We start from the raw sequence: 13487 nt of genomic DNA, 5'->3' as shown, positions 1-13487 counted from the left end.
AGCAGAAGTTTGCCCAGCTTCTATCCTTCCCTCCTTCCCATCCCTTGTGCAGCTGAACCCTTGATCAGCCCCACCCCCACCGCACAGCCAAACCCCTGCTGACCATCCTTCCCTCCCTGCCGACCACGAGCGAGCCCTATTTTCAACCGAAGCAGTGTCGGGCTGGTAGCACTCTAAACAGGCTGCTTGGCCTTGTCCGTCAGGGATTTCACTCTGCCGCATTACTGATGACGGCAGATAAAGACCAAATGGCCCATCTAGTCTGCCCATCCACAGTAACCATTATCTCTTTCTCTTTCTGAAAGATCTCACGTGCCTATCCCATGCCCTCTTGAATTCAGACACAGTCTCTGTTTCCACCACCTCTTCTGGGAGACTGTTCCACACATCTACCACCCTTTCCGTGAAAAAGTATTTCCTCATATTATTCCGGAGCCTATCACATCTTAACTTCATCCTATGCCCTCTCATTGCAGAGTTTCCTTTCAAATGAAAAAGATTTGACTCATGCACATTTATATTACATAGGTATTTAAATGTCTATCATATCTCTGCTCTCCCGCCTTTCCTCCAAAGTATACAGATTGAAATCTTAAAGTCTGTCTCCATACACCTTATCATGAAGACCACACACTATTTTAGTAGCCTTCCTCAAGAAATTTGCTCCATTAAGCAAAAATAATAGCAAATTTTAAGAAAAACAGTGCTTTAGGTAATCGGTGGTTTTGAGCAACTCTAGGATGGACTTTAAAAAATTTTCTTATCAATCGCAATCAAATTAATGGGGAAAATTTCAGTTTCCATGGTTTTTCCAACTTTAGGTTTTTCTGGACAATCTTACTGTTGTGTCGTAGTTTCTACCCTCACCCTTCATTGGTATGTAAGACCAAGTGAAAGTGAAAAGGTTTTCAACACCATCTTACGTTTATTTAAAGTTTGTTTCTGATCTATTAACTCTTGAAAGCCTGTTAACTAACCCACCCCCCCAAATTACTATCTCATGGGTTACTGCTCAATGTGCTTTTTGCTCCATTGGACACCCATATCCTAAAATCCTGCATAGATCTTACAATTCTCTTATGCACATAAGGAGCAAAAGGAAAGTTCAAGAAAGGTGGTTAATGTTCATAAAAAGCTTTGAGTTATAGTGAGGATCTTAAAATTAATTCTGTATCGAACTGGTAATAGGGATAACTTTTGAACAGCAGGGTAATGTCAAATTTGTGGTTGTACTGTCTAATTCCACCCCTAAATTTTGTAAGCAGTCTTGAACACTTAGCTAAGGCCTTCTTTTATCAAGCTGCGTTAGGGTTTTTATTGCCGGTCAGAGCTTTTATCACAGTGGCTTGATAAAAGAGGGCCTAAAATTTTCACTAGAAGATTATTGAGTGACCAGTCTCATAGGCAATTTATGAGCCTATACAGTACCTGTCATGGAGATTTTACTGCAGTTTGTTCTGTAATATGTTTACTTGCACAATTAAAGGGGTGATTGCAAAGTACATTTGCCAGATCTTTCCTTAGAGAAACCAAAAATTGGATTTCTGCAAAACTATGGTATGTACCACTGGTCTCGTTAAAAACCCTTTCTATTGCTTTTAAAAGAGATTATGGTGCCCCCAGGTCATCCTATAGTTTGTTTATTTATTTATTGGGATTTATTAGCCACATTTTCATGAAGAGATTCACCCAAAGTGGTTTATAAATACGTTAAAGGCTGGCTTACAATCTAACTAGTACCTGGGGCACTGGAAGTTAAATGACTTACTCAGAATCACAGGAAGCAGGCTTGAACTCTCATCCTTAGGGTGCGGAGGCAGCAGCTCTAACCATTAAGTCACACCTCCTCTCCTAGTAACTCATAGAAGATTGGTAGTCTATTATAATTGATTGCTGCCATCCATCAAAAAAAGATGATATCTGTGCAAATACTTTACAACCAATTGCCAAATTTATCAACAAAAAATAATCTACAGTTATCAAATGCTGCTTTTCAATCTAATAATGCCAACTCTATGGGTGAATTTATTTATAAAGGCTGTTAATAAATCTAAACAAATAAATGTATACCTTTATCTAATAACTGTAATAATAATAAATAAATTATTTATATACCATCTTGGACTTTATTTCTGGAATGGTTCACAATATAAGAACCTTTAGTTGTAAACAATTTTTATTGATGGTAACAAAATAACAGCAATCAAATACAGCAAAACATTGTACAATACATGAGAAAACAACCATTCCAGCATAGGGAAACAAATATCAACCATATTTACATAAAGTATAACTCTGTCTCTTTCCCTCCCATCCCCAAGAACACCCATGCACTCTCTTAATCTGAAAGATTCCAATTCAGATTCTATTCCCCCATTCATTCTTAAACAGCACTTTTCTATTTTTGGCCTGTACATTCTTAAACTCATTGACGCTAGTCTTACCTCCACAACATTACCAAAAGCTTGGAAGCATTCGCTTATCTTTCCCGTTCTCAAAAACTACAAAGGATCTACTCAGGAATGTTCCAACTAGAGACCAAAAGCCAACCTTTCATTTTTAGCAAAATTAACAGAAAAGATCGTATTCAATCAGATTTCAGACTTTGTCGACAAAACACAAATTCTCCATTCCAACCAAACCGGGTTCTGACGATAAACAGTTCATTCATTCCATTGATCCTTCCAACACCTCCATCATTAGCAGTATCAATTCTAAACTAGATAAAATTAGGCTAGGGTTAAATGAAAACATGCTTTCCCTCAGTATTTCTAAAACCAATTGTATCCTTTTTCCTTGGAAAGAGAATATTCAACTCACAGCACCTTTGGCCATCGACAATACTCCAATCGAACTAATCAGTTCAACCAAAATCTTAGGTGTTATTATAGACAGTAAGTTAACTTATCACCCGCAAATTTCTGCAGTAGTCAAAAATTGTTTCTATAAGTTACGAATGATAAGATCCTTGGCAACTATTCTGGACCAACAATCTTTAAATATCCTTATTCACTCTCTCATCATTTCAAAAATAGACTACTGCAACTCACTATATAAAGGTTTATGCCAGAAAGATATTAGACACCTATAATTAATCCAGAACACTGCCATAAAAGCCATAACTAATTCCAAAAAATACAATCATGTCACCCCTCTATTATAAAAAAAACTCATTGGCTCCCAATTCCCCATGGAATAACTTATAAAATAGCTATCCTCACATTCAAAACCCTACAATCCAATGAACCCACTTTCATTGATAGAATCCTTATCCCCCATGATCCTCCCAGAACTCTGAGATCCACCTCTCAACATCTTCTCCACGTCCCCTCCTTAAAAATTATCGGCACTCGTCGAACCACCTCTTTCTTGGTTATAGCCCCCACAATCTGGAACTCTCTACCAAATACCCTGAGGGCTGACCAAAAACTTAGATAAATTCAAAGGCAGATTAAAGTGTTTCCTTTTCAAAGACACCTTTCAGTAATAACCTCTTCCTTTTATCTCTTACTTTTCCTATACTCTCTCCACCTCCAGCCTCTTTATCAAAGAGGACCTTCTTCCTCCCCCTCCTCGTGTTTCTTCCCTCTCTATGTTTCTTTTCCTGTAAATATTGTATTTCACTAAAACTTACCTTTTTTATTTTAAGTCCTTAATTTGTCCTTTCTACATGTCCTTGTATGTCTCCCCTTTGTTTTTAATATTGTAAAATACTTAGAATTCATGATAGGTGTTTCAACAAATTTTAATAAAACTTGGAAACTTGCAACATCCCAGAAACTTCAAATCGCTTCCGCAAACTAGTTGCCCTCCGTTCTAACTGTAAGATTTCAGTATACCATGCCCGCTTCTGGTGAGCTACATAAGCTAAGATGTTCACCCTTAACACTGCTTTCGCCACCTCCCAGTAAAGAATAGGATCATCTCGGTGTACTTGATTATTTATTGACAGACTTTCAATTTCTGAAAAAGATATTCCTGAAAATGTGTGTCTCTATATAAATAACAAGGAAATCTCCATCTACTCCGCCCTACCCTAAGATTCCTCCAGTACCACCCAAGCATGGTCCGATATCTCTATAGGTCCCATCTCCATCCCTTATGTCCTGGAGCAGCTGGCAGGAGATCAAAATAAGGTCTATGCGGGAAAGGGTGTCGTGCCTGGAAGAGATGGGAATAATCCCATTCCAAAGGGTGTAATACTCGCCATACGTCCACCATGTTTAAAGTGGTGGTTAGCAGAGAAGGTCCCGTAATGGACTTGGATGTCTCTCTACCCACCATGGGCACCTTCCCAAAGGTCAAAAGCTGATTTCTTAAATGCCTAAAGAACTTGCTGCTTGGATTGTTAGACACACAAATGTTACAGAGAAGTAAATGTTTTCCAGTAAGGGTAACAGAAGCAGTGACATAGCGCCCATTTGGATCTCTCACCACCCGGTGGGTTTCCAGGAATGTCCCCTTTCATATCAGAATCACTAACCCTCCCTCCCTTTCTTATGAGCAGCTAGGGCCTCATAATGACATCCCACCTTCCATCTACATAATTTGGCATACTCCACTGATGTTAATCTTTTTTCCTGCAAAAAAGCTATGGTCGTCTGAGTGCGGTTCAACAACTGTAAAATCTTAGAATGTTTGATTGGAGAGTGTATACCCCCCACATTCCATGATGTTAATTTAAAGTCCATAACTAGCTAAGGCGGAACTCCCTCACTGGAATAGAAAAAGAAAAATAGCACCACAATGGCATCCTAGCAAGCAGCCCCCCCCCAGACCAATCCGTATCATATGGGTTATCAGGTCCAATGCCCACTAGCAAACCCCACTCTTGACCCCCCTCCCCAACCCAATCTGCTAACGAAAAACCCCTCAGCACCCCCCAACTCCCTCCTCCTCCCCTCCCCCAAAGAAATGCCCTGCACCATAAATGGCGCAACTTCCAAGAAACTAATACACCCTCCACACAGGTAATTGTGAACTCCATTCCCCCCAAAACCACCCTAACAGGCTAAACACATGTACCCCCAGCAAACAGAAAACCCAAGAAGGAAAGAACAATTATCATACCCAACCATACCAACACACATTCTACCATCCCAACCATGGCACCCTGACTCACCATGAGAATTCACAGGAGCCATTCAGGAAACTGCTTAGCACCGAGCAGCAGTGCCAAAACACACTCTTGCTCAGCAGCTGAAGCCGGAACTCATGGCAGCAACCGACCTGGTTAGTAGCAGGGCAGGAGCGCGGAAAGCTCGCTCCTGCCTACTACACCTCTGGACCACCAGGGATTCCAGCGGCAGAGGGGGTACGATGAACAGGGCAAGGAGGGGAGACAGGGTGGAGAGCTTGGGAGGGAGGATAGGGGGCTGGGTGCAGTGCTTGGCAGGGAGGGGGCTGGGTGCAGAGCCTGACAGAGGAGGGAGGGGGCGCAGAATGCAGATCCTGGCAGGGCAGGGCACTTGAATATTAAGCCACCCGACATATATTTGAGTCAACTATTTTTCTTCCTTTTTGGGGGGAAAAATGGTGGTCTCGACATATTTGGATCGCCTTATATTCGAGTATATATGGAAATGTGTGTTTTATATTTCCTGGCCTGCTAAATATATAGCTTATGTATTTAGCATATGGAAAAATGTAAACTCCTTGATAGCAGACTATCGGCCTCTTTTACAAAGCTGCACGGCAACAGCCCCGAAGCCCTTTAAATCTATGGGCTTCAGGGCCGTTAGCGCAGCGCAGCCACTAATGCGGCTTTGTAAAAGAGGCCGTATGCCATGAGAATTACTGCCTGTGACTTTGATGAAATGTCTGTATCTTTGCCCTGGAATGTCTAGTTGTAATTGTGGGCAGTCATCTTATGTAGAGGCTACTGCCAGGGGGGATTTTCCTGAAGTGTTGCCCAGTCCAATTTTACTTCTTGAGTGAAGAAATAACACTTGTCCATTTGGGATATCTGCTCTTGATATGATCATCTTAATGATAATAGCAAAGTGCAATATTAGCTACAAATAGGCATCAAAATACGATAGTGTCTTCCATAGAAATCTATAGACATGAAACACATTCTGACTGGATTCAATTATAGATTCATTTGCATTTCCCTGGTGTCCCACTACTACCCCCTGCTGTAAATAATATACAGATCTATAGGGTGACTTGTGTTAAACCTAACACTGATTTATTACATTTCTTTCTATATGTCTTACTTTACTTCTAATGTAATAACTTCCTCTTTTACTAACGCATAGCGTGAGTTTTAGCACCGGCAGCAGCGGTAACTGCTCCAACACTCATAGGAATTCTATGCGTGTTGGAGCAGTTACAGCCACTGCCAGCACTAAAACCCATCCTATGCATTAATAAAAGAAGGGATAAATTAATGATATGCAAAAATCACTGAAATAAAACCAAATTGTACTAAAACAGAAGTAAGTTTCTTTTAATGTGCTAAAATGGAAGTCTGTCTGAGTCTATGGGAAATTAAAACTTTTACTTCCCCAATAGCACTGAATATTTACTACATCTTTGGAGGTGAAAAACAAGTTTGCACTAAACTTTAGGAATGTTTCCTGCATTATTTTTAATAATGTATGTAGCTCACTACCAGGTATCAGCCTTTTAGTATAGATTTATGGTAGAGGAGATGTAGGCTCTCTGTAGGTACAGCCTACATCCCCTCTATCCCTTTCAATGCCCATTTTGTTGAATCTGATTTTGAAGGCTTTCTTCCATTCTTTGTTTACATTTTAAATGCCCTTGATAAATCCAGCGTCAAAAAGCAGCACCCTGTTGCTTAAGTGCAGTGGCTAGCATGGGAGGGAATCAAGAGAAGGTTGAAGGAAAATGTCAGCAAGTAGTCTTTTGATTTCTGATTGATGTCCATTTCGTTTTCTATTTCTGGTGATCTGGATCCGAGTACTAGTTATCTACTAATTTGCTTAGAATGTGGCTATTTTACACTCGTTTCCAAAATGTTTTGCATTCTGTGTGGGAAAACCATGCTGCTCTCCATCTGTTTAATCCATATTCAATCTCCTTTGAATGCTAGAATCCTGTAAGTATGACATACGTTCCTACAGAGGAGGAGAGGAGGATCTTCAGAGAATGTAATGAGGAGAGTTTCTGGTACAGGTGTAAGTATATTTCTTCTAAGATGTTTTTGTTCTCCTTACATCAGGGGTGCCCACACTTTTTTGGCTTGCGAGCTACTTTTAAAATGACCAAGTCAAAATGATCTAACAACAATAAAATTTTAAAAAACACAAAGCACACTGTACGCAGAGAAAATGTTAATTTATCATTTGTGTTCAGGGTTTTTCAAGGCAGATGACTTTAAAATATGCAATGTCACCTCAGTAACAATTATAGAAAAATAGACAAATATACCCCCTCTCCTTTTACTAAACCGAAATAGCAGTTTTTAGCCCAGGGAGCTGCACTGAATGCCCCTCACAGCTCCCAACACTCATCGGCACCCTGCACTAAATACCACTATCGCGGTTTAGTAAAAGGGGGCCATAGTGCAAAATATAGACAGCAGATATAAATTCTCAAAACGGATACATTTTGATCACTAAATTGAAAATAAAATCATTTTTCCTATCGTTTTGTCTGGTGATTTCATAAGTCTTTGGTTGCACTTCCTTCTTCGGTAAATTCAATGTTTATTTATTTCTTTCGGCCCCCCTCCACTTTTTTTCTGTCTCTCTTTCTTTCTCCCTCCCCTTGCCCCATCTTTATTTCTGTCTTTCTCTCTCCCCCTGCCTGTCTGTCTGTCTTCCTCTCTCCCTGCACCCCCCAAGCCACCATGCTGATTTCTCCCTGCTTCCCTGAGCCAGACCTGGTGCATACAAGCACCAGGCCCACAAACCTTCCCCCCTCTCCTGACATCAGAGAGGAAGTTGTAAGCCAGCCAGGCAGCAATTGGCTGGCCCAAAACTTGCTCTCTGACGTCGGAAGTGAAGACTTGTGGGTCCAGCGTTTGTACGCTCCAGGCCTGGCTCAGGGAGGCAGGAAGAACAAGATCGCAAAGGCAACTTGATCGACTTGCGTTGCCTTTGTGATCAACCATTTGGGCATCCCTGCCTTACATCATATGCCTTTCTGTTTCTTTCATCCCCACCACTGTCAGTGCACCTGTCGAAAACCATATTTATGACCTTTAACTTGGGCACACATATTCATCCCCATTTTAGAAATGACATAATAGTCAGAATTGATATATCCAGGTTAGGATGTCTCAAGTTTCACCACAATTTTAGACCAGCCTGTTCTAAAATAGAGGAGAAATGGATGTTTGTGCTATAACAGTTGGCTGGTTCTTGACATAAAGGGAGATGTTGTTAGACAGCTTCCTTTCTGTTTTGTATCGTATCCCTTCTCTCAACATTGCAGCTTCAACTTCACCCCTCCCCAACATTGCAGCTTGTCATAAAAACATAAGAATAACCTTACTGGATCAGACCAATGGTCCATCATGCCCAGTAGTCCGTTCTCATGGTGGCCAATCCAGGTCACTAGTACTAGTAAAAAATTGTTAGAAAATCACTTTTTCTTCATACTTTTTCTACTAGTTATAACAGTGTTATCTAATCATTGTTTTGTTTTGTTTTATCTTACAGCCCTTCCTATTTCTGCAGTGAGCATGTTTGTCACACAGTTCCTAATTTCAAAAGGTATGGTTTTAAATGTCATTTCTAGTGCAATAGGTGAGTCATTCTAAACATGTAAATTGTCTCCCAATGGCAATGTGCCATATGCAGAAGGAATCCACTCTGGATTTTTTTCTGTAACTCTCCTTTACTCTAGTTTCACCTGCAGCTCTAGCATCACCTGCAGTTTTTCCCTTATGCACGCGTGCCTGAAAGAGTGTTTCTGTTCTGCTCTCCCTTTTTTTCTTATTTTATTCGGTGTTTTTGTCCATTTTTCAGGATTTATTTGTGCTTGGAGCGTTTCTTCAGCTCTGCCTGTGCAGAGAAGAAGCAGACTACTACTACTATTTATTATTTCTATAGCGCTGAAAGGTGTACGCAGCGCTGTACATTTTAACATACAATAAACAGTCCCTGCTTAGAAGAGCTTACAATCTAATTTAGACGGGACATTTCAGGGTTGGGGAGGTTATTTATTTATTTATTTAGATTTATATCCCGTCCTCCCAGTAGCTCAGAACGGTCTACAAGTAAACATACACAGTGGAAGTAATTAGACAAATAAGATGTACAATAGGTTTAGATGCTTGGACATACAAGACTGTGCAGTATTTTTCAGAGTACAAACAATTTTTCAGAGTACAGACAATTTATCAGAGTACAGACTAAGAGAGGACTATACTGAAATTTAGGGAGAAGTTAAATAGGGGAGAGAAGAGAGAGGTGGGGTTTAAGGGGGGGTGTAGACTGAGGGAGACCTTTAGTTGAAGAGGAGGGTCTTTACCATTTTACGGAATGTCAATAAAGAGTTCTGTTGCCTGAGTTGGGGGGGGGGAGTTGATTCCAGAGATGTGGGATGAAGTGGCTGTAGGATTGTTTGCGGGCCGTTTCTGAGAGGAGGGACCTTCCAGGGGGAATGCATAGGCGTATTTCCGATTTTGAGCGGAGGGTGCGAGTGGGGGTGTAGATGGGAAGCTTGGATTTTATGTAGGAGGGGGTGGTGGCATAAATTCTCTTGTGGGCTACTGCTAGGACCTTGAAAGCACAGCGCTGGCTAATTGGGAGCCAGTGTTCAGCGCGGAGTGCTGGGGAGACGGGATCATGGTAGTTGAGGTTGTGTAGGAGGCGGATAGCTGCATTTTGGACACATTGGAGGCGTTTGAGATTATTTTTGGTTAGTCCATTAAGTAGGGAGTTACAGTAATCCATTCTGGAGAGGACATATGCGTAGAGGAGTTGGGCGAGGTCAGGTGTGGAGATGTAGGGTTTGATCCTTTTCAGTTGGCGGAGGTAGTAGAAGGAGGTGGAGATTACTTGGGATATGCGGGCAGATAGGGATAGGTGTCCATCTAAGGTTACTCCTAGGCTGCGTACCTGATCTGTTGCCGTTAGTAGAGTGGAGTCCCATGCTAGGGTAGGACGTGTGAATTTGATGCTTTTTTTCCTGATCCATAAGAGTTCTGTTTTAAAGGCGTTTAGTTGAAGTTTGTTGTTTGACATCCAAGTTTTCATATCAGAGAGGCAATGTTGGAGGTTAGTAATTTGGGACGATCGGTTCTAGCCTAGTGGGAGGAGCAGCTGGATGTCATCTGCATAAGAGTGGATTTTAATGCTATATTTCTGCGCTATATCAATGACAGGCCTGATGTAGAGGTTGAATAGGAGGGGGGATAGAAGGGCGCCTTGAGGAACACCATATTTGATAGGCTTGAGGCGAGATTTGTGTGTTCCTAGTAGGACACACAAATCCTGGGTCCTTTGATGGAGGAAGGAGGTGATACATTGGAGGGCTGTGTCCTTGATTCCGAGGTCATAGAGTCTGGATGTGAGGAGGTGGTGGTCGACTGTGTCAAAGGCAGCGCTGAGGTCAAGTAGGACTAGTAGGGCATCACTGCCTTTGTCGAGTATTGCCCAGCTGTCATCAATGATATCAAGGAGTACTGACTCTGTGCTGTGGCCTTTTCGGAAGCCGGACTGGACAGGGGATAGAGCAGCTTGTTCTTCAATGAAAGGGTGAAGTCGGTGGAGCACAATTCGTTCAAGGAGTTTGGAGACAAATGGGAGGTTGGAGACTGGGCGATAGTTGCCGGGTTCGTTAGGATCAAGGGTGGGTTTTTTGAGAGTGGGCTTGATAATAGCTGACTTCCAGCTGAGGGGCACAGTCCCAGTGGTTAGAGAGGTGTTAATGATGGGGAGGATGGATTCTGCCATGGCGTCTTCTGTGGACAGCAGGAGGTTGGATGGGCAGGGATCGAGGATGGTGTTGGAGGGTGTGAGTTCTCTCAGGGTTTCGAGAACCTCAGCATGAGTGGCCGTATGAAATTGGGAGAGAGTGGCGGAGGGTGGGGTATTTGGAATCGGTTGGGGCTGAATAGGAGTGGGTTTGGTGTTGGTGTCAAGATTATCTCGGATGGTTTGTACTTTGGACTGGAAGAAGTCCGAGAGAGTCTCGCTATCAAGTTCAGTTTGGTTGTTGTGACTTTTTCTTTGGGCGCTGGTGAAGAGTTGGTTTGTGAGGGTGAACAATTGTTTGGATCTAGAAGGGGCTAGTTGTAGGAGGCGAGAGTAGTAGGTCTTTTTTGCTTCTAGGATGGCAGCTTTGTAGGTGATGGATATGTTATTCCAGTGAGCTTTGGTTTCTGAGTTCGGGTGTTTGACCCAGATCCTTTCTGCTTTCCTCAGCGATCGTTTTATGGATCGGAGGTCACTGGTGTACCAGGGAGCAGGTGCTTTGTTGGTGATTATTTGGGTTGTTTTTGTCTGGGCGAGGCTATTATAGAGGGATTGGATGTTGGAGTGCCATGCGGAGGCTGCCTGGTCAATGGAGTGGGGATGTTGGGTGCAGGTATCATTTAGGGTGCGAATGCCCGCGACCATAGCTGGAGGGCTGACTGAGTTAGGGAGTTGACGTAGGGTGGGAGGGGTAGGGTCTTTACGCGGGGCTAGGGTAGTTTCGAGTGGGAGTTCGAATTCAATGAGGTGGTGGTCTGACCATGGGACTGGTGTGGTGGTATAAGTTGTTTGTTGGGGCTCTGCAGTTGGGCCACTGAGGGTGAAGAGCAGGTCTAAGATGTTGCCTGCTGAGTGCGTGGGGGTGGTTATAGCCTGATGAAATCCCAGGTCGGTGAGGGAGGAGAGGAAGTTGTCAATTTGTCCTGAGGTGTTGGGGTAGTCTGGGAAATTGAAATCTCCCAGGATGGTCACGTGTTTGTGTGAGATGGATAGTTCAGTGATGAATTCGAGGAGGGTCTCTAGGGTATCTGCTGGGGAGCTAGGGGTTCTGTAGAGGAGTATGAGGGCAATTTTGTGTTTGTGGCCTATGGTGAACGCAAGTGCTTCTAGGGAGGGAATATTGATGGAGTTTATCAGTTTTGGTGTGGCAGAGGTCTTGACAATGGTAGTCACTCCACCTCCTTTCCCAGAGGTACGTGAACAGGCTAGGGCCTGGTAGCCTGGAGGACATAGTTCGCCTAGTGTTATCCCATCATTGTCTTGGAGCCAGGTTTCAGTGATCATGAGGGCGTCCCAAGTCTTGTCACAGATGAGGTCATGTAGGAGGAAGGATTTGTTGTTAACTGATCTTGCATTGATGAGTGCCAGTTTGAGTGTATTGCTGGAGGGGGCTTGTTGGGAGGGAAGAATGGGGATGAGGTTGGCAGGGTTTCTGGTACGGCATTTTTTAGGTTGTGAAGAGAGATCACCGTATCTGCCTTGGCCTGTAATTATGGGGATGGTGAAGTATAGTGTTGTAAGGAGTGTAGGGGAAGTGGTGGGAGTGGGGGTGGCTGGGAGGGTGGTTTGAAAAGTGGTGGGAGGGGGGCGGGGAAGGTGGTGGCTTGAAGAGTTGGGGGCATGGCAGGAAGGGGGATTGGGTGTTGGATCGGATGGAATTCAGGAGAGTCTCCCTATCAAGTGCTGGCTAAGTCCTACTGTTGTAGCTAAGCCAGGAGAGGCTTGGGCAATAGATGACTAACAGGAAAGATTGCGCAGCCAAGGTTTGTGTGTAGCCCAAGGATGTGCTGGGGGGGAAGTAGGGGCAACAAAAGTGAATACTGGTAAACCTTTGGCAATAATACAGTTTGGCACTAAGCAAAAGCATAAACAGTAATAGAATTTGGCATCTAAACAGGAGCATAGAAACAAGAGCATAGACAGTAATAAAATTTGGCACTAAACAAGAATATAGACAGGAATAAAATTGGAATCGGGCGGAATCCGGGTTGGGAGGGTTAAACAGGGGAGAGCTGTGAGAGCAGGAACGGTGGTCTGTCGGCCCTGAACACAGGGCAAAAGAAGAGGAGTGAGCTGGTGGGCGGAGTCAAGCCCGATGTCACGCTGTGCTGCAGAGTCGGGCTGAGGAAGGAGGGACAAAATGGAAGCCTTCTTCCTCCTTCCTTTGCCTGCAGAAGAGCAGGAACGGTGGTCTGACGGCCCTGAACACAGGGCAAAAGAAGAGGAGTGTGCTGGTGGGCGGAGTCAAGCCCGATGTCACGCTGTGCTGCAGAGTCGGGCTGAGGAAGGAGGGACAAAATGGAAGCCGCCTTCCTCCTTCCTTTGCCTGCAGCGGAGTCAAGCCCGATGTCACGCTGTGCTGCAGAGTCGGGCTGAGGAAGGAGGGACAAAATGGAAGCCTTCTTCCTCCTTCCTTTGCCTGCAGAAGAGCAGGAACGGTGGTCTGACGGCCCTGAACACAGGGCAAAAGATACCTATAGTGGGTATAGGTATCTGACAGCAGTGAAAGGGAGTTTAAGAGTTGAAAATAGTTTCAAAAAGTGAGGCAGGCTGCAGCACATTTCCAGCACAGGTCATAGTGAGTAAGGCTGT

General features: G+C 43.5%; 1 protein-coding gene across 2 annotated transcripts in view; it reads left to right on the top strand.

Annotated features, from left to right (window-relative positions):
* The window catches only part of OCIAD1 (OCIA domain containing 1), a 126877-nt gene that overhangs the window by 2205 nt on the left and 111185 nt on the right, over positions 1 to 13487 (top strand). For both annotated transcript variants that reach the window (XM_033945863.1, XM_033945874.1), the window contains exons 2-3: positions 7061 to 7145; positions 8634 to 8687. In XM_033945863.1, coding sequence (XP_033801754.1) covers positions 7073 to 7145; positions 8634 to 8687 — 127 coding nt within the window. In that variant the 5' untranslated portion in view covers positions 7061 to 7072. The remainder of the gene's footprint in view (positions 1 to 7060; positions 7146 to 8633; positions 8688 to 13487) is intronic.

Source organism: Geotrypetes seraphini, chromosome 1 (genome assembly GCF_902459505.1).
Source record: "Geotrypetes seraphini chromosome 1, aGeoSer1.1, whole genome shotgun sequence".
Lineage (NCBI taxonomy): Eukaryota > Metazoa > Chordata > Amphibia > Gymnophiona > Dermophiidae > Geotrypetes > Geotrypetes seraphini.
This window is presented reverse-complemented; position numbering and strand designations above follow the sequence as displayed.